The sequence below is a fragment of the Rhinolophus sinicus genome, chromosome 18 (assembly GCF_057876585.1).
Source record: "Rhinolophus sinicus isolate RSI-liver-muscle chromosome 18, RSI-T2T, whole genome shotgun sequence".
In the NCBI taxonomy this organism is placed as follows: Eukaryota; Metazoa; Chordata; class Mammalia; order Chiroptera; family Rhinolophidae; genus Rhinolophus; species Rhinolophus sinicus.
Window position 1 is genome coordinate 95,089,011 of NC_142518.1, and position 24,978 is coordinate 95,113,988.

The 24,978-nt window shown below is 38.8% G+C and overlaps 1 protein-coding gene across 1 annotated transcript in view; it reads right to left on the bottom strand.

Moving 5' to 3' along the window:
• GPC4 (glypican 4) overlaps positions 1–24,978 on the bottom strand; it is a 130,788-nt gene that overhangs the window by 20,855 nt on the left and 84,955 nt on the right. The window contains exons 2-3 of the mRNA XM_074323433.1: positions 22,108–22,266; positions 1,186–1,577 (exon numbers count right to left, since the gene is read on the bottom strand). Of these exons, the coding sequence (XP_074179534.1) occupies positions 1,186–1,577; positions 22,108–22,266 (551 nt within the window). The remainder of the gene's footprint in view (positions 1–1,185; positions 1,578–22,107; positions 22,267–24,978) is intronic.

Consider the following 24,978-nt stretch of genomic DNA (forward strand, 5'->3'; position numbering starts at 1 on the left):
ACTCTGTGGTTAGTCAATCAGGTTAATATTTTAATGTTTGTATTGCTGCCCAGCTTTTCTTTTGACCACTCTTCTAGTCCTCAAAATATCCAAATGACTTAACTAGAAGCTGATGTAGTTGCATTTCCACACTTTTCAGAAATGGACTAATGTGGCTTTCCCTTTGAGGGCCTAAAGGTAATAGGACTTGTAAAGATAACTTTGCCCCAGTATATTCTATTTCTTCACTGATATTGAGCCATGGAAAAAAAGGTAGATGTGGAAAGTCCTTCAAGAAGTTTTCAAATTTCATCTTTGGGAGAGGGGGTGGAGTGTGGGGAGAGACAGTAAGAGCCAGAAAACTTTTCCCCCTTGAAATCTCTCAAAACCCTATTGCATAAAACTGAGGAAAGCAAAGCTTCTCTAGTGGAACCAGGAAGTAAAGTCACAGATACACAGTCTTACCCACTACATAGAAGATGCACGGCTCCCTTACCTCTCCTCAAGGAGGCCCCTGAAAGACCTCCTTCATTGGCTCCAAAGAACACAGTCTGAAAAATATCAGCCTAGTCTGATTCCTTTAATTTACAAATGAGGAAAATGAGGTTCATTTAATCTGCTCTTGCCCACACATTGCAATTTCATTTTCTCTACTGGCAATTATAAAAACAAAGCCATAAGTCAAGAGCAGGTGGTCCACATTAATTATTATAGAAAGCTCCGTCTTCTTAAAGCTCTGGGTACACCTTATAACAAGGAAACATACAGTAATGGATGTTAAATGCTTTTCTAGACTATAACTAGTAGACTCAAACATAATCACTCAAAACAATCTAACGTGGAGCCTGTGTGTATGTTTCTTCCTCTGGAGGGGAAGTGGAATAGGAGCTGAAACAGAGTATGGAGGTATTAAACCCATTTTAAATTAAGGTTCCAAAGTGAGCATGCATCCTGCTTGTAAGAATAGCTACCAAAAAAATCCACTGAAAAGATTGCTAATGATATATGAAGATGTTCATCATAGTATTGTTTATAACTATAGAACATACATGGATAAAAATAAAGTATAGAAGAGGGAAAACAAAGAATTGAAGAGAGAAGATTGCTACTGAGCCAAAGGAATTCTACTGATTTATTTCTCTAACTCTCCCAAACTTTCTTTTAAAATGAAACAAAACAAAGACACAGAATGCAAACAATGCTTACCATGGAGACTTTGCTTACTACGTCTCTTGCAACTGCTAAGCCTTGAGCAAAAGTGCGGGCTGCCACAAATGCACGAGTAACCTGTAGCTTCAGTTTCCGAGGGACGTCTCCAAAGGGCTTCAGCTGCTCGGTGTACTTGCTCACACACTCCAGATACTCATCTGTGAAGTGGTACTGGGAATTCACCAGGCGGAACATGCGCTCCAGAAGGCGAGCCCAGAAATCATTTAGCATTTCCTCCAGGTTCACATTTCCCACCACATAGTAGCGCTTCAACTCTTCGAAGAGATCTTTAAATAGCTCAGAATTTTGCATGTATAAGCGGCCATATGTCTTCACAAACATGTCATTCAGGGATTTCTCTGCATTTTCAAGTAGTTCTTTGAAGAATTCTAAAAAGAAAACAAAAACAAAAAAAGAAGAAAAAAGGGTTTTCAGTAATTAAATAACCGAGTGCTTTTCAGGCAAATTTGAAAACGGGAAAAAAAAATCACGAAATTGAATCAGAAAACATGCTTGTATATAGACTGGATTTCTTCTGGGGAATTTGGCATCTCTGATCATTTCTCAATGAAAAGAAATCTATGTCACAAAGTAACTTACATGTGTGTGTATGTCAATGGTGGAGAAATGAAATTTTAAACCAACGACTTACCAGGAGTCCATAGAAAACACATGCACATACTAACTCTTCTCATTGAGTCACAAGGTAAATAAAGAACTGAATAAAAATGGGTACATGAAGTCTAAAAAATGAGTTTTCCCAGAACTTTATGCTGAAAGGACTCTAAACCAATGTTAATAATGCCTCTTAATTGTAACCTGAAACCAAGACAGATGTTTTCAAAAGGTAGTTTTACTTGGACACGATTTTGTTCTTTTCTCCTCCCTACATCTACGTGACATACAAGAAAACTGTCTGGAAAATACTTGAGGCCAGTAAACATAATGAAACACCCCAAGAAGCAAGCATATAAGTTTTCTGAAAATAAGTTCTCAGGTGTCCTCTGTGACATTGGTACACATTGGAGTGTCCAAGATGACCTAGAGTTCGTAAAGGATTCATACAGTAACATCATGAGATTTTTTTTCAGTGTGAAGAGACGGGGAGGGAGGGAGGGAGGGAGGGAGGGAGGGAGGGGGGGGAGGAGAGAGAGAGAGAGAGAGAGAGAGAGAGAGAGAGAGAGAGAGAGAGAGAGAGACTCAACCACATATTTGGTATATTTATAAGACAACACAGAAAAATAACTGAAAAAAACATAAACATAAAAGAATACCAGGTTATTTCAGGTTTACGTTTTGGCTACCACATACCCACAGCTTAAGTGTTGAAGATTTTAATCTCTTAAGTACAAATGGCAAATTAGTTTTTCCTGATGCTTTCCTCAGGAAGTTCAATGAAGACAGGAGCTAACGGCGTGTCTGTAACATTAATCATTCTTAAAAAATCTATGCCTGGTATAAAAATAAACACCTCATAATATGATGTATTTTAAGTAGGAAATGTAATAAATATCAAAGCAAAATATAAGGACCACATCAAATAAGAAACTGCCTCCAAGTGGACATGGAGCAGAAAAGAAAATATGATGTCTCCTTTACAAAGAATATTAGCGAGCTTATCAAAATGCAATAGAGCTACAAAAACATTCTCTTTTTATGTTGGGTGGGCAAGCTGGAGGCTGAAAACTAATTCCAAACATTTTTTCAAAACCTGGACTGAAAATACTGAAGCCTTTCGGAGGGAATGTGTGTGACTTTCCTCACTTTCAAGAGATTCCTTGCCCGTGCCCCCTATCTCATCACCATGTGGGGCTAAAGTCATAGTGCTTTGGGTTCCAGCTTTTCAAACTATGTGTGTTTTGTTTGTGGGTTTTTGTGGTGTGGGGGGGTCCTCTACTTTTATTTTTGTGTAGTTTTTCTTTCTACTACCGCTTGCATTTTATTTCCTGGGTTTTCTTTAGAGAAGGGGAAATGGATTCCCTCTGAGGAGTGAAGAAAACTCACAAAAAAACGGGCAAGTCAACTCCCTCAGCCCCATTACAAATGCACAGCCTGGCATTTTTACCAATGTTCTCTCCCTGGAAAAAGGCCAGAGAGTTACGAGAAGCTAGGGGAACCATACGAAAAGCATGACTCAAATCAGGTACCTGGGAAGGTCTCTGATTCTCTCCAAAATCCCAACTGGTTCTCAAGTGTGGTCCTACGACAGACATGCATGAACATCACTGGGGCACTTGTTAGAAATTCAAGTTCTGGGGTCTCAGTCTAAACCTACTGGGGAGTCAGAAACCCTGGGGTTGGGCTGAGCCACCTGTGACTCTGCTGTACCCTAAAATCTGAAACTAGCCACTGAAACTCCTCTCATTTTAACTCTCACTAGCAATCACCACCAGCTCAGGGACTGTGTTGAATGTGAAGCATTCAGATAAGCACATATGCTTTAATTAGGGGGCAATGTCTTTCCAATGAATTGGTTTTTTTAAATTTTTTGATTGCATTCTCAGGTGTGATTTCTTTATGATGTTTTGGGGACACATTTTCTTGTGTGGAAGTATCTCTCAACTAAGTGTCAAGATGCAGGCGGCCCTTCTTTAGAATTCAAAGTTGGGGAGTCTCAGGGTGAGAAGAGATCTGGAAAGCCATCTGGTCCACTTGCCAAACCTTGCTTGAATCACTACCATCTTTGCTAAGTGGTGCTGACTCATCGGAGCCATAAAAGAAAGCACACTGAGTTATTATTATATGTCCAGGGTATTGTACACATAGCTAGCTCTTGCATATTGGAAAAATAAAGTGTGGTCATTGAGATCAACGTGCAAGCTTTGTTTCAATCCAGTGCTATTAATACTTCACAATCCAAAGAGCAGATTCCAAGGGTAACCATAGGTCCTTCCCTATACAGATTGTCCCTGACTTATGACTGACTGAGTCTGCAGTGGTGCGAAAGCAACATGCATTCAGGAGAAACTATACCTCAAATTTTGAATTTTGGTCTTTTGCCATGCTAGTGATATAGAGTACAACACTCTCTTGTGATGCTGAGCAATGGCAGCAAAATGATTTTGCCCAACTGTAGGCTAATGTAAGTGTCCTGAGCATGTTTAAGGTAGGCTAAGCCATGATGTTCGATAGGTTAGGTGTATTAAATGTATTATAATCTTACAAGACTTTTCACTTACAATGGGTTTATCCGGACATAAGTTACCCCATCATAAGTTGAGGAGTACCTGTACTAGATTTTTATTATATTGCTCATAAAATGGGCACACATCATTTAGTGTAGATATTGAGAATTATTTCACTTGTCTTTCCGTGACTCATTGAATAAGTAATGCTGAATACTCTCCTGCATGTCTCATGAATGGCACCTACAGTAGCATTGGTTTTAAGGGTAGGAGCAGAGTGGCATGTCAAGCTTAGTTTTAATTTAAAACATCTATGAAAAGTCAGAGTTCAACCTTCAGGCTTCAAAGTGCCTCCGGTGAAAAAAACATTAAGACACTGAACACTTTATGGAAAAAATAGTTTTCTTAGAGGTGCTCATTCAGGTCAAGAGCCTATGAGGTACAAGAGAAATGATCTAATAAAGAGGAAGCGTTTGTTTCCCATGACACAAATTCTGTCTAGGAAGGGTGTGGGGGAGAGGCGGAGGTATTTATACTTCAAGAGGTTAGCCTGGTTATACACATACTAAATTCTAATTCATTTAATCACTCAGAAAATTGGTTTCCCCTCCTTCACATTTTCAAACTCTTTAATGGGGCCATAGAAATTGCAAATATAAAGATCATTTGAGTGGACTATACATAGAAATTCTGTAAAACTGATATAACAATTTAAAATCTGATAATTTAATCTCTCCAAATGGGTGTACAATTTGTTAAGTATGTACTGAGTGGCTATTAATGGCTCAAAGCACAGTTTTACCAAGCATCTTACCCTTCCTCCCCAATCAGACTGGAATGAAAATTTCTAGAAAGACAAATTTCCTCCATCTAATTCCCTTTTACCATACCATTCTTCTCCACACACAGTTTTATGAGTGCACTAGAAATTTCTGAAACACCTAAAATCCTTAATCCTTCATTCCGTATAGCAAGTTTTAAATATTCATCTATACCATCCATGGAAGTCAACAGAACAAAAGTAAAAGGACCCAAAGGACTCAAACTCATTTCTCCTCAGACTTATTCTTACTGGACCTGTTAAATGGGACTATTCTACTTGTGCTTTTTGCCTCCAAGAGACCTTTTAAGGATGAAAGACATAATTTAAATTCTAAAATCCATACCAGTTAGGTACAATATCAACCAAAGCATAGTAATTTGCTGTAAGGAAAAAAGAAACAAAAACCCTTTTGCATCTGTTCTTCCTATCAAACAAGCACCTCTCCTATGTTCTTGTACAATGCTTCCACATCCCACTCGCCCATTTCTTCCTATCATATTTCCTTTGACAATGAGGAATAGAACACAAATTAGACATTCAGGTTGCGGTCCACAGCCATCAATAGCAACTTCATTAATCGTTACATTAATGCTCACATCCACTTTCCCCCATTATTCAGAATTCCGGATCAGAGTCAGATCTTAAGTGAACAAAAATTGTGTAGGCCTGAGACACCTACCGTAGCAATCATCCCTTCATAATCATTATGCCTGAAGCCAATTATAAGACACTTGGTGGCTAAGAGAGAACTCAGCCAGGAGCAGTGTAAACCAGAGTTCTACATCGATCAGAAGCTGAGTTAATTGGAAATTAGATCTCCCTGGCAGCAACTGCTTGTATTCATGAAAAATGCTGCTCAGGGAGTCTGTTTTAAGTAATATTACTGGTGTCTAAAAAGAGAGTCAGAAAGGAGATACCGTGTTTCCCTGAAAATAAGACCAAGTCTTATATTAATTTTTGCTCCAAAAGACGCATTACGGCTTATGTTCAGGGGATGTCATCCTGAAAAATCATGCTAGGGCTTATTTTACGGTTAGGTCTTATTTTCGGGGAAACATGGTAGTTTATAAGCGTTTGAAATATAGTGTCTGTGATCAGGGTTTATTTCTGTTTCAATTTTCAGTTTAGAGGCTTAAGTATTTATGCTCTAAGGATCAAGCAACTGCTACTCCTAGGGCTCATGAATGAGCACTTAACATAAGGATGGAAATAAACATGCTATGTATCTAAAGTGGCATGACACAGTGGGAAAGCATGCGATCTCTCATTAACGAGCTGTATGACCTTGATTGGACAAAAGATCTAACCTCTCTGACCCTCTGATGCCTCATCCATTAAATGGGGCTATTACTAACTCACCTGATATGGACAATGCCTGGCACACAACAGAAGTTCAATAAATGGACACTATTCATAATATGTGAAGTGCTATTGTCCACTTTAGTTTCTTTCTATCTATAATCATTTAAAAAATCCTTTAAGGCTGGTTTTTAATCTTTCCTGACAGGGTCAAATATTATCTGGGGGTACATAAATGAAACCCAAGCCGCAGGAGATTCATTAAGAAGACCCAAGGCCTTATAAAACTAGGAGCAATTTAGCCAAAGGCAATGCTTAATGGCTCTTGCTTCCAATGCTGTGAAATGTCCCAGACATCTATGACGGTGGGAGCAACTACTGAGTGAAAAACATGGAATGGAGAAACATTAAACCAGGGAAGAGATTTTACATTATATTAAAAGAGATATTATCATACACATCACACACACACACATACACACACACACACACTAAAAGATGAGAGCAAAGAATTAGGGAAAAGAAAATTAAGAATTAAACAGCAGGTCAATCCCCAGTCCCACCCACACATTTCATTTGCACACTACCTTCTTTACCAAAAGTCAACTCAGTACAAGTGTTTAACTAGGGGATTGTAAGTATTTTCCAGTTCTAAAAGGTGATTATTCTTACTGTCAATAGTACCAATTTAACATGGGAAAAACTAGAGTGAAAAGGCAAAACTTTTCCATGTGAAAAGTTGTCTATATAAATATTTCCTGTCTTTTAAAAAAAGAACATCATGTACTTTTGGAACTTCTATCCCCAGCCACTTGTCTTGCATCAAATCAACATTCAAAATTATTGAAATAGGTCAAAAGGACCCCAGTTCTTGCTATTAAATGCCATTAGTTACTCTTTTATAAACAATAGACTGGCCATTGATTAATGAGCTAGAATGCATTCTAAAATTAACCTATGACCTTAAGAGATTGGAAGCTCTTTCTATTTAACCCATTTGCTTGGTGCTATGAATTACCACCTTGTGTTTATAACATTAGGAAGCTTCCTTTTACATATACAATTAATTTCCTCTTTACTTACTGTAAAGGCTGTATTTCACAGCCCTGGTGTATGTAGCATGCAAACATTAAGTTACCACATCAACAAAATTCCTGAGAAAAGCAGCCTCCTTATAAATGCTACAAATCATACTTTTCACACTGTTAAGAAAACTCAAAGAGTTATACATACATTCTTTCACTCAAGATCAAGTACTTAATGAAGAACAGGTAACATAAGCATCTACAAATGTCTTGCTTTTGAGGTAAAGTCTGTATAAGTTTTTAACCACACACTTTACTTCATCTGGGCATAATCTCACTCCTCAAGAGTGCCTGCTAGGACATGGTGTACTAAACGGACATGTACTTGACTAATGTTCATCAGCTTACCAATAGACCTCTCCTAGGAAGACAAGACAATTGCCAGCTGCCGCCCTTATTAGGGGCTGTTAACATATCAAAGGATGCTTGGGGATCCTGCCAAACTAGGAGCTAGCCCTTACTTCCCAAGGTTAATTTTATTAGTTAATGCATTTTGCCTGTTAAAGCTCCTATTGAGTGAATACAATGTTTATCTCTCATGGCCCCTGTCTCTCGATAATGTGGCCAGGAACACAGGGTCAGTACTGAAAGGTCCCTTCCACTGGGCACCATTCCATTTCTACTAAAGATACTCCCAGCACCAGCTAGCCAATTCACTTCAGCACACCCATATTCCCTTTCATTCAGAAGTGCCCAGAGAAGGCTGAGGGCATGTTTAAGTAAGCTAGGAGACTGGAGCAGTCACTGCAAGTGTTCCACACACTAACCTCTATGTGGATCTATTTATAGGGCCTGTGGGGGCGGAGCCCCAGAGAGTAGTTTCCAGGCTCTCGGCCTCACATAGACAGGTGCTGGCTCAGGTAGTAAATGGCCAAGTGTGATTGCATGGCCATCAGCTGTGGTTAGTTGGCCGTCAGCTGTAACCAGTGAGCCATTGGCCACAATATAACTGCTGTGGCTACGAGAAGGAGGGGGAGAAGAGGAGAAAGAATGGGGGCTAGCAAGGAGATGGCGGCTGGGCTGGCAAGCGTGGATGGCGGTTTGCGGACAGTGTGGATCCAGCCTCCATTGAGAGTATAGTGCCGCCAGAGAGAATATAGTGGTATGACTCCCCTACCTATGGCTCCGTGGGTGTTCCTTTTTGGCCTCACCATATCCTGCGTTCTTGTATGGGGAGCGGGAGCAGAGAGCGAGCAGGGTCTCCCGCATGACAGGGCCTCATACGCAAACCTAATAATACAATCTATCTGTGCTCATGATGCAACATTAAGAGAAAAATCAGGACACAAAATAGCATATGATTCCAATTGGCATGTATATATAGGCATTATCTACATGCACACACACAAAAAAAAAGATGAGGTAAAGACAATGGTGATGGATTGAGAGTTGGGGACCAAGAGTGATTTTTTCCAACATGTTTCTCAATTTTGTTCACCCAAATTTTTCAGTGATATTTCATAGTCAAAAAAATATGGGGCGGCCGGATGGCTCAGCTGGTTAGAGCGTGAGCTCTGAACAACAGGGTTGCCTGTATGATTCCCACATGGGCCAGTGAGCTGCGTCCTCCACAACAAGATTGAAGACAATGAGCTGCCGCTGAGCTGCCAGTGGGGTGGCCAGATGGCTCAGCTGGTTAGAGAGCGAGCTCTCAACAACAAGGTTGCCAATTCCCGCATGGGATGGTGGGCTGTGCCCCTTGCAACTAAAGATTGAAAACGGCAACTGGACTTGGAGCTGAGCTGCGCCCTCCACAGCTAGATTGAAGGACAACAACTTGACTTGGAGCTGATGGGTCCTGGAAAAAAAACGCTGTTCCCCAATTTAAAAAAAAAATTCTTTTTTAAAAATAGTAACTTTATTTCCCTTTATTCTATTCATTCAACTTAATTGCTGGAGGCTCCAATGCATTTTTCTACTTTTTCTAAATTGTCCTCAGTGTGCATTGTAATACTTAAGAAAAAAAATGTTTAAACCCACCAAAGCAGTTCTTACATTTTTTATTAAAAAATACAAATTTTTACATTAAGTATTCCTTTCAAATTGTAGCAATTTGAAAAATATGCAAAGGTATGGAAAAAATGGAAATTATCCCCAAATCCCTCCATTAAAAGAGAGCAACAATGGTTTATAGAAATTTCTTCCTGTCTTTTTCCTATGAAGAAATATTCTGTCACATGATTGAGATCATACTGTATTTATACCCTGTTCTCATGTAACACTGGATGGTTAGCATTTCCTGTGTGATTACAAATTCTTCAGAAACATCATTTTAACAACTGCATACTATGAAACTGCAGGGACAGATCATAATGTAATCACCATGGGACATTTAGGCTGATTTCCTATTTTTCATTATAAATAATGCTGTGATAATAAACATTCCTGTACATAAATCTCTATGCAGATCTTTCTTTCCTTGACATAAGTACCTAGAAGTAGAATTACTAAATCAAAGGGTATGAACATATTCAAAACTTCTCACACATTGCCAAATTGACCTCCAGAAAAGGTGTAGCCCACATAGCACTCTCCCTGTTTTGAGTTATATTATTACAAGAGTTTCAACTGCTCTGTTAATTCTTTAAAGAGAGAAGTGATGGAGATGGGCAGGGACAATGAATAAGAAAGGCCTGACTGGCTTGGGAATTCTCTCAGTCAATCAGCTGGAATCAGTGCTAGATCAAATAAACCCTTTTCTTTGGCTGGACAGACAGACTCGTGGAAAGAGGGTAGGCAGAGATGAACAACAACGTTCTGAACTCCCAGGCTCAAAGTGCAACGAACCAACAAAGTAGATAAAAGCAATTCAGCCAAAGCTCTTCCATTTATTTACTTGCCTCCAAACAGATCAGCTGCTTCTTGCTGATGCCATGTCTTCTTAAGAAGTCAAATCTAATAGCAGAGGCCCAAAGTGAAAGTGTTCAGGGCTCTTTGGAAGCTGCACAAGCATTTTCAATCCGATGAAATAGCCAACGCTAGAGCTACAATTGGTCACACTTCAGATAACTCAAAAGGCAGAAAACCTTTGTCAATAAAGAAATGTGTGTTTTGTCTGCACTCTTGATTTTATTACAGTAAGCTGGCAGTGGCTCATTCTCATCAAGTTTCAGAGACATTATAAAAAGAATTAGCAAAAATACCCAGCATTTTAGTCTCCTTCACATGGAAGGAAAAGAAAATAGAATTGTAGAGGAAAGAGTAGCAGTGCTTTCCAACTAAATCAAAGAACATTAGCATGATCTGGAAAGAACACTGCATTTGCTGGAAGGCCAGAAGGACTTATGTCTTTTTCTGTACTTTCTTAACTACTCAGTCCTGTGAAATGTTGCCTGCTGCACTGGAGCAGAGGTTTTTAAAAAGCAACAATTTTTTAAAAGCTGTCTTAATGAATGAAACCTGATGTGAGGATTAAAAACCAATCCTATGTTGTATGTATGTTATACATTTCTGTGAGACATTTATTTTAAAACTTTTTAAAATGTGAAAACCTCCCAGGAGGTCTTTAGTAAGTCAGTATGGCCATGCAAAGGACAATAATAAAACCGTGTAGCTAAAAAAATAGTTAAGGTCAGGAGTCAGGAAAATTCCAGAAATTTCTGCTTAGCTAATGGCCTTAAAGCTTAGTTGGATATATTTGTCTTTTAAGGTGAGTGGCCAGCTCACTCCCACTGATGTCATTACTTTCAGCGGCATGTGAATTCTAATGACTTCAACTCAATGAGCCTCCACACTAGTTTTCCTACTGGTATAATGAAGTAATGGCCAGTATGAAGTACGGAAATTTTTCAATCAGTGATTAAAACACAGATTTGGGTAAATCTGAAGAGCGCTTCATGTCTTGCCTTTGTGAAATGAGAGAAGACAAGGGGGCTTTAAGGAATGGGTGGGCCACTCTGATTTACACTTGGCCCATGCAGACAGACAAAACAGACAATTCTTTCTTTTAAGCGCGTTTTAAGCTAATTCAGAAAATTTGTACTATTATTCAAGTTAACAAGCTTCAGGCTCAGGGAGTGTTTTCAAAGACCTGGTGAAAGTAGTGGAGAGTTCAGAAATGATAGGAGGAAAATAGAGGGTACCATACAGACGGCTAATTAACATCTTGTAAGACCTTTTACTAAAGCAGCTGGTCTAGTCACATGTTTAGAAGATTCACAGAATTTTTTAGAATTGAAAAGGTCTTTAGAGAGCATCTAGCTCAATCCCCTCATTTTATGGATGGGAACACTGAGACCAGTTAATTGCCCCAGGTCACAGTGGGTTCACAGCAGAACCAGACTGACAATTTAGTGTGCTCTGCCTCCAGTCCAAAGTTGCAACATTTGCTCCTAAAATGACAAATTAAAGTTTTCCCAGTGGACTAGCATCAGAAGGTATCTCTATTTTCTTAAGATTTCTTTTAAGATGCAAAATATCAAGCAAACAATTTGATTCGGGGAGTTGTTAAAAGCAACAATATATCCTCGTAGTTGTTGAATCACTTTTACTATGTAGTTCAGAGATGTATTTAACATGGGGCAGCTCTAATCTTAATCTATTTGGGCTGTTTGATGTAACTATGCTTCTTTTAAAAACAACTGTTCTCTCACAGAACGTGACATTTTGGGGTGGGTCTTTATGTTGTGGTCCCGAAACATGGATTATGCCCACTTCCATTATTTCTATTCCTTTTGCCAAGCAATTCTTTCAAAGTCCTCTGAACTGACTGTCTGATTAACATATTCATGAGATAACTGATTCAGCTGTGTTAATTAGCAGTTCTACTTCAAAAAAAATAATAATAATTCCAGAACTGGCCAAGAGGGGGAGCAGCTACCTCTGTCACTACCATTTCCTGGTTCTATGGCTAGCCTAGAATGGTAGATTTCTGGTATTGGACATCTAAGTTCAAGTGTGGATCAAGACAATTATTGTATAGGAAAATAAAGAGGTGAGTCCTTAAACTCAGAGGAACAGGATTAAAATATAAGAAACCTGAGAAATTTGTTGCTGCCCAAGGAAGTGTTCTTCTGTACTTCACCCAGTTCTGAAAACACGCACGCACGCACGCGCGCACACACACACACACCTCTTTACAACTTAGAAACTGATTTATAGACTTACAGTCTTTTTATGTGTACAAACAATAGAAAATTAAACGTATAGAACAAAAAAGGACCTCAGAGATAAGGGAGATAAGGCATCTGGCTCAAAAATTCCAGAGCTAACACGTGAACTCTGACTGGAGCTCATGGAGGCAGAATGATGGAAAACTGGGAAAATGGGATGATTTCAGGTTTAAAAAGGTTAATCCCCTGAAAGCCTCCAAATCTCATTTTATTTAAAACTTCATAAAAAGTAATTGTTCTTGCCTTAGAAAGAAGTGGAATATCATAAACATGACTAAAGTTTGAAGGCAGAGGAAATTGCCTGGGCTCAGGGTCACCACTTTGAATTTATACCATAAGTCTGGAGATGGCAAAACATACTCCTTTGAAGCTGCCTGACACCACAGCTTCCCATGTGTCCCTTTGCTGTCTCCTCAGTACTTGTCTTCAGCCTTGTTCATACCACCTCACTGTCCCCATCTTAGTTCTCCAACCATCATCTTGTTACTCTACCTAACTTCCTCTCTTTTAATTCACATCAATAAACTGGAGTTTGGCTTTTACAATGGCTTGGATAATTCTCTGACCAAAGCACCTTACCCTTGGATTTCTAAGAGTCAACACAGCCCCTATAAAATTCCACTCAACATCCTCTTTAAGCCTTGAAGAGTGTTGGCATGTCCTAATTGCCATCCTTAAAAAAATCAATCAGTGAGTTTCCAGAAAAATGGAGGCATGAGGTGAGCCTCTGTAAAGCTCCCCTGGAATTTACAACGAATGGAACAACAAAAACTCCACAAAGGACTCCGTGCACAGCAGACAGGCAAGACGAAGAGGCCCACTACCGACTGAAATCACCTACAGGTGGGAGATTCGCGTGAGCGGGGGGGGGGGGGGGGGGGGGGGGGGGGGAGGAGGGGGGGGGGAGGAGGAGGGAAGGGAGAAGTGCGCGGAGACGGAGCCGCTTGGGCGCAGGACGCAGACCTAGCTCAGTGCTCCGAGCTCGCTGCTTCCCGGAACTACCGCAGCTGCGGGAGAGGGAAGAACTCGGACTGCTAGGGCTCCGCTTATGGCCCACAGGGCTGAGGGGGCAGCATATAACACGGCTGAACACAACGCTCACGGCAGAGACCTCGGAGAAAAGACTGAGGGAAAAAGGCTGAAAACGGTGGTTTAAGCCATCACTGCTGAAAGACAACGGAGCCTCAGGCACTGAGACTAGCCGCCTCCTCCCTCCCCTCCCAGAGGTCGCCCCGCCCGCACCTGCCCGGTGCTAGAAATGGAAAAGGAGCAGTGTCAGAGCAAAAGAACAGAATATTTGCTGTTCTGAGAACTGTGGGCCACAGACACAAATTCGCAGCCCAACTAGTTCAGGCAAAGGGAGGGAGCTGTGGAAGCAGGACCGGCTGTGGTGGTGGTCGCCACCACTGCTCTGGGCCACCTCTCACAACTCACCCTACCACTGACACCACCTATCTGGGCGGATCCCTGCAGGAATAAACAGAACTGCTGAAACATACGGGTTCTGAATCTGGAGCTGGAAGAGCTTTGGAACATCAAAAGCTCTCCGCATACCCACCGGGACACTGCACCCTGTGACCTAGACAAACTATTAACAGAGGAGAAGCCCGTCTCCCAGGGAATCCCCCCATTGGGTGAGAAGTGGGAATAGTGCAGAGAAAACATAGCACTACCGTGTGGGATAAGAACAATAAGCTGCAGTTGCAGAAAAAATAAAACATTCTACCAACAAGTACTGGAAAACAAAAAGACCACTTCCTATCAACCTGTTACAGAAGCCACTCCTGTAGATGTCTAGGAAGAGAAATAGTAAACCAGTAATCGCCATAAATAACCAAGGCAACAAGATAGCTCACAAAGAAAGTGAACAATCTCCAGAAAAGGCACTTAAAGATACAGAAATATGTGACTTAAATGACAGAGAATTCAAGATTGCAGTTCTGAAAAAACTCAACGAGATACAAGAAAACACAGATAGGCAGTTAAATGAACCCAGAAACTCAATCAAAGAACAGCATGAGTATTTTACGAAAGAGATTGAACTTTTAAAAAAGAACCAAATAGAATTTCTGGAGATTAAGAACTCAATAAAGGAAATTAACAATGAAATAACCAGCTTAGGTAGTAGAGTTGACCAGATGGAGGAAAGAATCAGTGACATCAAAGATAGAAACCTGGAAATTACACGGATGGAAGAAGAAAGAGACTTGAGACTTAAAAGAAATGAAAGAACTCTACAAGAACTTTCTGACTCTATCAGAAAGAGCAATATAAGAATAATGGGCATACCACAAGGAGAAGAAAAAGAGAAGGGAAAAGAGAATATATTCAAACAAATTCTCGATGAGAACTTCCCAAACTTGTGGACAGAACTGGACCCTCGAATCCAAGAAGCAAATAGAACACCTAGTTACCTCAATCCCAACAGGCCTTCTCCAAGGCACATTGTATTGAAGCTGTCTAAAATCAACGACAAAGAAAGAATCCTCAAGGCAGCCAGGGAAAAGAAGAAGGTAACTTAAACGGAAAGCCCATTAGATTATCATCAGATTTTTCAGCAGAAACTCTACAAGCCAGGAGGGAGTGGAACCAAATATTCAAACTATTGAAAGAAAGAAATCATGAGCCGAGAATAATATATCCAGCAAAGATATCCTTTAGATATGAAGGAGGAATAAAGACCTTTCCAGCCATACAGAAGCTGAGGGAATTTTCTAATACACGACCTGCACTACAAGAAATACTAAAGGAGGTTATTCGACCACCATCAACAGGGACAATTTGTGGCAACCACAACTCAAAAAGGGGGAGAGTAAAGGCCTGAACCAGAATACGGGAATGGAGAAAGTAAGCGTGCTGAAAAAAATGGAATACTCTAAATATCAAACTTTCTTTTACATAAACCTAAGGGTAACCACTCAAAAAAAATCCAGAACTGAAATATATACTGAAATAAAAGAAGTAACAGAGGGAAACATCATAGAATACCACCACACAGAAATAATAGACAACAACAAAAAGGCAAAGAAACAATGGAGACACAGCCTTACCAGAAAACTAAAGATAGAATGACAGGAAATCCTCATATATCAATAATCTCCCTAAATGTAAATGGACTGAACTCACCAATAAAAAGGCACAGAGTAGAAGTTTGGATCAAAAAACTAAACCCAACCATATGCTGTCTCCAAGAGACACATCTCAGCTACAAGGACAAGCATAGACTCAAAGTGAAAGGGTGGAAATTGACACTCCAAGCAAATGGTACCTAGAGAAAATCAGGTGTAGCCATAATGATATCAGATGAAACAGACTTCAAGGTGAAAAAGATAACAAGAGATAAAGATGGACATTTCATAATGGTGAAGGGGACTGTACAACAAGAAGACATAACAGTCATCAATATTTATGCCCCCAATCTGGGAGCACCGAAATATACCAAGCAACTACTTAAAGAACTAAAGGGAGAAATTCACCAAAACACAATTATGCTAGGGGAGTTAAATACATCATTGACAGCTATGGATAGATCATCCAAACAGAAAATAAATAACGAAATAGCAGCCCTAAAAGACTCATTAGATGAAACGGACATAATTGACATTTATAGAGCACTTCATCCTAAAACATCAGACTATACATTCTTTTCTAGTGTACACGGAACATTCTCAAGGATAGACCATATATTGGGACATAAAATCAGTCTCAACAAATTTAAGAAGATTGAAATCATACCACACATATTCTCTGATCACAAGGCTTTGAAATTGGGTATCAACTGCAAAAAGAAAGTGGGAAAAAACACAAATAAATGGAGATTAAACAACATACTTTTAAAGAATGACCGAGTCAAAGAAGAAGTTAGAGGAGAGATCGAAAGATACATAGAAACAAATGACAATGAAAATACATCCTACCAAAATTTTTGGGATGCAGCGAAAGCAGTTTTAAGAGGGAAATTTATCTCATTACAGGCCTATCCCAAGAAACAAGAAAACTCCCAAATAAATAACCTCATCTTACAACTTAAAGAACTAGAAAAAGAAGAACAAGTAAAACCCAAGGTCAGCAGAAGACAGAAAATAACAAAAACTAGAGCAGAACTAAATGAAATAGAGAGCAAAAAGACAATAGAAAAAATTAATGTGACAAAGAGCTCGTTCTTTGAAAGATTAACAAAATTGACAAACCTTTGGCTAGACTCACTAAGATAAAAAGAGAGAAGACACTGATTAACAAAATCAGAAACGTAAAAGGGGAAGTTATCATGGACACCACAGAAATACAAAGGATCATCCAAGAATACTATGAAGGACTATATGCCACCAAATTCAACAACCTAGAAGAAATGGACAAGTTCTTAGAAACATATAGCCTTCCAAGGCTGAACCATGAAGAACTGGAAAATCTAAACAGACTGATCACCAGTAACGAAATTGAATCAGTCATCCAAAACCTTCCCCAAAGCAAAAGTCCGGGACCAGATGGCTTCACTAGTGAATTCTACCAAACCTTCAAAGAGGATCTAATACCAATTCTGCACAAACTCTTCCAAAAAATTGAAGAAGAGACAGTACTCCCTAACGCATTGTATGAGGCCAACATTACCGTGATACCAAAACCTGGTAAGAACAGCACAAGAAAAGAAAACTACAGACCAATATCTCTGATGAATACCGATGCAAAAATCCTAAATAAAATTCTAGCAAATCGAATACAACAATGCATTAAAAAGATTATTCATCACGACCAGGTAGGGTTCATCCCCGGGGCACAAGGATGATTCAACATACGCAAATCCATCAATGTGATACATCACATAAACAAAATAAAGGACAAAAATCATATTGATTATATCAATTGATGCAGAAAAAGCATCTGACAAGATACAACACCATTTATGATCAAAACACTTAATAAAATAGGTATAGAAGGAAAATACCTTAACATAATAAAGGCCATATATGACAAGTCCTCTGCAAATCTCGTAATTAATGGTGAAAAACTGAAGCCCTTTGCTCTACGTTCAGGAACACGACAGGGCTGTCCCCTATCACCTCTGCTTTTCAACATAGTGTTGGAAGTCCTCACCAGAGCAATCAGGCCAGAGAAAGAAATAAAAGGTATCCAAATTGGGAATGAAGAAGTGAAATTGTCACTCTTTGCAGATGACATGATGCTATATATAGAAAACCCTAAAGACTCCACCAAAAAGCGATTAGAAACAATAAGCGAATACAGTCAAGTTGCTGGCTACAAAATCAACGTACAAAAGTCCATTGCATTCCTATATACTAACAATGAAATCTCAGAAAAAGAAATACAAAAAACAATTCCTTTTGCAATTGCAGCAAAAAGAATAAAATACCTAGGAATAAACTTAACCAAGGATGTGAAAGACCTATATGCTGAAAACTATAAGACATTTTTGAAAGAAATTGAAGTCACAAAAAAATGGAAAGACATTCCGTGCTCATGAATTGGAAGAATCAACATAGTTAAAATGGCCATATTACCCAAAGCAATATACAGATTCAATGCAATCCCCATCAAAATCCCAATGGCATATTTAAAGAAATAGAACAAAAAATCATCAGATTTGTTTGGAACCACAAAAGACCCCCAATAGCCAAAGCAATCTTAAGAAAAAAGAACAATAATGGAGGTATCACACTTCCTGACTTTGGTTTGTACTACAAGGCTACAATAATCAAAACAGCATGGTATTGGCAGAAAAACAGATACATAGACCAATGGAATAGAATTGAGAACCCAGAAATAAAACCACATAAATATGGACAGATAATTTTTGACAAAGAGCTAAAAACCTACAATGGAGCAAAGACAGCCTCTTCAATAAATGGTGCTTGGAGAATTGGATAGCCACGTGCAAAAGAATGAAACTGGACTGCTAATTGTCACCACGTACCAAAGTCAATTCAAAATGGATCAAAGACTTAAGCATAAGACCTGACACAATAAACTGCACAGAAGAAAACATAGGTACTAAACTTATGGACCTTGGGTTCAAAGAGCATTTTATGAACTTGACTCCAAAGGCAATGGAAGTAAAAGCTAAAATAAACGAATGGGACTACGTGAAACTTAAAAGCTTCTGCACAGCAAAAGAAACCATTGACAAAATAAAGAGGCCACCAACTGAATGGGAGAAGATTTTTGCAAACAGTGCCTCCGATAAGGGGCTAGTATCCAGAATATACAAGGAACTCATGCAACTCAACAACAAAAAACAAACAACCCAATTGAAAAATGGGCAGAGGACTTGAAGAGACATTTCTCCAAAGAGGACATACAAATGGCAAATAGACATCTGAAAAAATGCTCAACATCACTAATCATCAGACAAATGCAAATCAAAACCACAATGAGATATCACCTCACCCCAGTCAGAATGGCTATCATCAACAAGACAAATAGTAACAAATGTTGGAGAGGCTGTGGAGAAAAAGGAACCCTCATACACTGTTGGTGGGAATGCAGACTGGTGCAGCCATTATGGAAGGCAGTGCGGAGGTTCCTCAAAAAATTACGAATAGAATTGCCATATTATCCAGCAATCCCTCTCCTGGGTATCTACCCAAAAAATCTGAAAACATTTAGAGATAAAGACACGTGTGCTCCAATGTTCATTGCAGCTTTGTTTACTGTGGCCAAGACATGGAAACAACCAAAATGTCCTTCGATAGATGAATGGATAAAGAAGTTGTGGTATATATACACAATGGAATACTATTCGGCGGTAAGAAAAGATGATATAGGAACATTTGTGACAACATGGATGGATCTTGAGAGAGTAATGCTGAGCGAAACAAGTCAGACAGAAAAAGCAGAGAACCATGTGATTTCACTGATATGTGGTATGTAAACCAAAAACAACAAAAGAACAAGACAAACAAATGAGAAACAGAAACTCATAGACACAGAAAATAGTTTAGTGGTTACCAGAGGGTAAGGGGGGTGAGGGGTGGGGGGGTGGGAGATGAAGGTAAGGGGGATCAAATATATCGTGATGGAAGGAGAACTGTCTCTGGGTGATGAACACACAATGTGATATACAGATGATGTAATACAGACTTGTACACCTGAAATCTATGTAATTTTACTAACAATTGTCACCCCAATAAATTTAATTAAAAAAATCAATAAATAAATACAGTACCCACTAGAGAATTACAGTTTGCTGGACACAAGTCAATTGAGGCTTTACCATATAAGTATTTAATTGTCTCAGAAAACCTAATTTGGAGGAAACATAAGACATATCCCAGCTCTTTTCTGATCTCTAGAACAAACACATTTCAGCAACTACTTCAAAAAAATTAATCTGTGCTCACTACCTTTATTGTCTATGCCATATTTTAATTTGATGTCTTAAGAAACAAACTGGCATTTCATAATCATTTTTTGTGTCCAGTTTTGAAAGTGACAAATAAACAGTGCTAACACATTTATTGAATGTGAAGGCTGGTAGGAAAAGGGGAAGAGAAACAGTTTTTCTGTCCTTTTCCAAAAACATATGTTAACACTTACTGATAAAGTGTTTTTTTTTTTCTGTATGGGTTTTTAAAAACTACACATTGGAATCATACGAGTAATGCTATAAAGCCATGGAGAGCGAGAAGGGGAAAGGACAGCTAAACCAGCAGGCTCACAGACAAGAAAGGTCATTGTGGGCTCCACACTAGAAGACATGTCTAACAAGAAATGGGGGTAACTTGCAAGAGGTGGCATTGGAACCTGGCAACAGCTATCTGCCTGCAGGCTGGCCATGTCTAAAGAGCACCATTTTTACTTTCTAAATTCCATGATTAATTACACAAGTAGTAATTTTTAAATGTTAGTATCTCAAGTTTTCGAAGATGACCATGTGATAATCTTTCTAAGTTTTCTCCTCAAAGTAAGAGAAAATGCTTTGGTTATTGTCTTGAATAAGAAATGTCATAGTCAAGAGAATAGCATTCTTTTAAATAATCATACCCATGATTTACTAACCAAGAGAGACAGAGGTGATCTAAAGATATCTTTTGCCAATAACACCATTTTCCATGTGGTGTAAACATATTGTTAAATACGCTTTACAGCTACAGCATGTGTGTTGGAGGGTATGGGAAAATTATTTCCATCCATCCAGGGAAAGGAGGAATAACATCAAAACTAAACACAACTCTACATACAAATCTGCATACAAAATGTTGGGAAAAATGGGTACAATACACGGTATTCTACATAGAAAAAAATTTAGTTCAACCACATTACAAATAAAATACACTTTCGTGGTGTAGCCTGGGAACCCAACTAACACTTATTAAATCGGTTATAAGTTTCAAATAACAAATCTCAAAGCCAATATTTGAAATACAACCTGTTCTTTAGCTGACGACTGCCTTCTATATCAAATCTAATTTAGTTCAGCTTCTCACCATGGTAACGAGCCCTTTGCAGAAATACTCAAAGACATTTCGCATCTCGAAAATTTGCCTTGTACTTCTTCACCACACATAATGTCATGAAAAGCATGCTTCAAAGATGCTATGTAATTAGAATGGCCTTTAAAACAGGCACAAAGAAAATCATTCCTATTAAAATTAAATCTACTTCATAACAATCTTCAAACTGACTGAACAGCAACAAAGAAAGGAATCCTGAGGTGTTTTGGACCCCATACTCTAGTTTTTAAAATCTGTTATCTGTAACATTGCTTCAGATATGATTGAAGTGCCTCTCATTTGGCTCATATTGATTATTTGTTCACTGTTAAAAGAAAGTGTGCATGTGAGAATCTATGTTTGGCGCAGGGGATTGAAATGAGTTTCGTCATGACTTTACATGGATAGACTAAGCCAGAGCCCCAGCTAAAATGAGACCAGCTTAATGAAGACTATAATATCATAGCTACTTGTGGCTTGCTGCTGCATGGAAACTCAAGAACTGAGCTTTAATCCTGTCTGTGTTCTACAGAGCTTCTAGGAATTCTAGTTGTCTTTGGGGAATCCATTTTGAAATTTAATTTCAAGTCCAGCATCTGCAGAATCTCTACGGTTATTTTGACTAAGTTTTCAGATGCCTGTTTTTTATTATGAAGATTTTTTTTAAGTGACTTGCGTCAACAACACTATTCTGTGTTCACCCAAGAAATGAAAGCATTTAAATTAAACCACTTTAATCTATTTTTTGGCTCCTTGTTACCATATTTCCATAATGCCTACCATACAGATTCTAGTGCATCCAGAAGGATTCTAGCAGTAATGGTGTAGGGCTAATTTATCCCTGGGATTCAACAAGAAGAAACATCTTAGGGGAAAACTTGATCACTGAGAGAACAGAGGTGCTCTGAAAAAAGCAACTGTACAAATTGAACTATCAGCTCTTACAAATGACTTGAATGAAAGGTTTAAAACAATTTCAGGAAGAGAGTAAATACTGATGCTTACTTGGACCACAGTTCCAATACATACCATCAAACTTCTTGTAACGGGAAGCGAAGACAGCTTGCAAATGATTGCACTGCTCGCTGACCACACTTTTGAACTCATCTTTACTTTGCAGGCTGTACTTCTCCTCCATCTCTTGAGAGCAGCAGGTATAACCCTGAGGGCAGATCTTCAAATGGTCACCTGGAAGATAAAATGTAGCACAATCAACCTCTATCACCATTCACCAAGTCCAAGATGGAACAGTTGGACTTAAGGTTTACATACTCTGCTTCACTACCATCTGTGAGGTTGCTGCAAAGGCCTAGTTAGGCATCATGTGTATAGAAATTTTCATTAAACTAAAAACGCGTATTCCCTTCTTGGAAAAATAAAATACTAAAGCCACCTCCAAAAGACAAAAGAACTTTCCAATCAGAAAGTCTGCTACACCACAGGAAAATCAGTCAGTGCCATTCAATATCAACCCAAGTCTCTTTTGTAATTATTTGAGATTCTCTGCAAGTCAGACAAATGAGATACAGTTTTTCTAGCTTTGGGAGTTTACACTCCAAGAAAGGGTAACTTAATGAGGAACAATTTATAAAATGTGACAACAACCAAAAACTGAACAAATCTATGAGCAATAATTATACTGGGAGGAAGCAAAGGGGTAAGTGCATTTTTTTTAAAATTAAATTTATTGGGGTGACAATTGTTAGTAAAATTACATAGATTTTAGGTGTACAATTCTGTATTACATCATCTATAAATCCCATTGTGTGTTCATCACCCAGAGTTAGTTCTCCTTCCATCACCATATATTCGATCCCCCTTACCCTCATCTCCCACCCCCCACACCCCACACCCCTTACCCTCTGGCAACCACTAAACTATTGTCTGTGTCTATGAGTTTCTGTTTCTTATTTGTTTGTCTTGTTCTTTTGTTGTTATTGGTTTATATACCACATATCAGTGAAATCACATGGTTCTCTGCTTTTTCTGTCTGACTTGTTTCGCTCAGCATTACTCTCTCAAGATCCATCCATGTTGTCACAAATGTTCCTATATCATCTTTTCTTACCGCTGAATAGTATTCCATTGTGTATATATACCACAACTTCTTTATCCATTCATCTATCGAAGGACATTTTGGTTGTTTCCATGTCTTGGCCACAGTAAACAAAGCTGCAATGAACATTGGAGCACACGTGTCTTTATTTCTAAATGTTTTCAGATTTTTTGGGTAGATACCCAGGACAGGGATTGCTGGGTCATATGGCAATTCTATTCGTAATTCTTTGAGGAGCCTCCACACTGCCTTCCATAACGGCTGCACCAGTCTGCATTCCCACCAACAGTGTATGAGGGTTCCTTTTTCTCCACAGCCTCTCCAACATTTGTTACTATTTGTCTTGTTGATGATAGCCATTCTGACTGGGGTGAGGTGATATCTCATTGTGGTTTTGATTTGCATTTCTCTGATGATTAGTGATGTTGAGCATTTTTTCAGATGTCTATTTGCCATTTGTATGTCCTCTTTGGAGAAATGTCTCTTCAAGTCCTCTGCCCATTTTTCAATTGGGTTGTTTGTTTTTTTGTTGTTGAGTTGCATGAGTTCCTTGTATATTCTGGATACTAGCCCCTTATCGGAGGTACTGTTTGCAAAAATCTTCTCCCATTCAGTTGGTGGCCTCTTTATTTTGTCAATGGTTTCTTTTGCTGTGCAGAAGCTTTTAAGTTTCATATAGTCCCATTCGTTTATTTTAGCTTTTACTTCCATTGCCTTTGGAGTCAAGTTCATAAAATGCTCTTTGAACCCAAGGTCCATAAGTTTACTACCTATGTTTTCTTCTATGCAGTTTATTGTGTCAGGTCTTATGCTTAAGTCTTTGATCCATTTTGAATTAACTTTGGTACATGGTGACAAATAGCAGTCCAGTTTCATTCTTTTGCATGTGGCTATCCAATTCTCCCAGCACCATTTATTGAAGAGGCTGTCTTTGCTCCATTGTATGTTTTTAGCTTCTTTGTCAAAAATTATCTGTCCATATTTATGTGGTTTTATTTCTGGGCTCTCAATTCTATTCCATTGGTCTATGTGTCTGTTTTTCTGCCAATACCATGCTGTTTTGATTATTGTAGCCCTGTAGTACAAGCCAAAGTCAGGAAGTGTGATACCTCCATTATTGTTCTTTTTTCTTAAGATTGCTTTGGCTATTGGGGGTCTTTCGTGGTTCCAAACAAATCTGATGATTTTTTGTTCTATTTCTTTAAAATATGACATTGGGATTGCACTGAATCTGTATATTGCTTTGGGTAATATGGCCATTTTAACTATGTTGATTCTTCCAATTCATGAGCACGGAATGTCTTTCCATTTCTTTGTGTCTTCTTCAATTTCTTTCAAAAATGTCTTATAGTTTTCAGCATATAGGTCTTTCACATCCTTGGTTAAGTTTATTCCGAGGTATTTTATGCTTTTTGCTGCAATTGCAAAAGGAATTGTTTTTTGTATTTCTTTTTCTGAGATTTCATTGTTAGTATATAGGAAGGCAATGGACTTTTGTGCGTTGATTTTGTAGCCGGCAACTTTACTGTATTCGTTGATTGTTTCTAATAGCTTTTGGGTGGAGTCTTTAGGGTTTTCTATATATAGCATCATGTCACCTGCAAAGAGTGATAATTTAACTTCTTCATTCCCAATTTGGATGCCTTTTATTTCTTTCTCTTGCCTGATTGCTCTGGCAAGGACTTCCAACACTATGTTGAAAAGCAGAGGTGATAGGGGACATACCTGTCGTGTTCCTAAACGTAGAGCAAAGGGCTTCAGTTTTTCTCCATTAATTATGAGATTTGCAGAGGGCTTGTCATATATGGCCTTTATTATGTTAAGGTATTTTCCTTCTATACCCA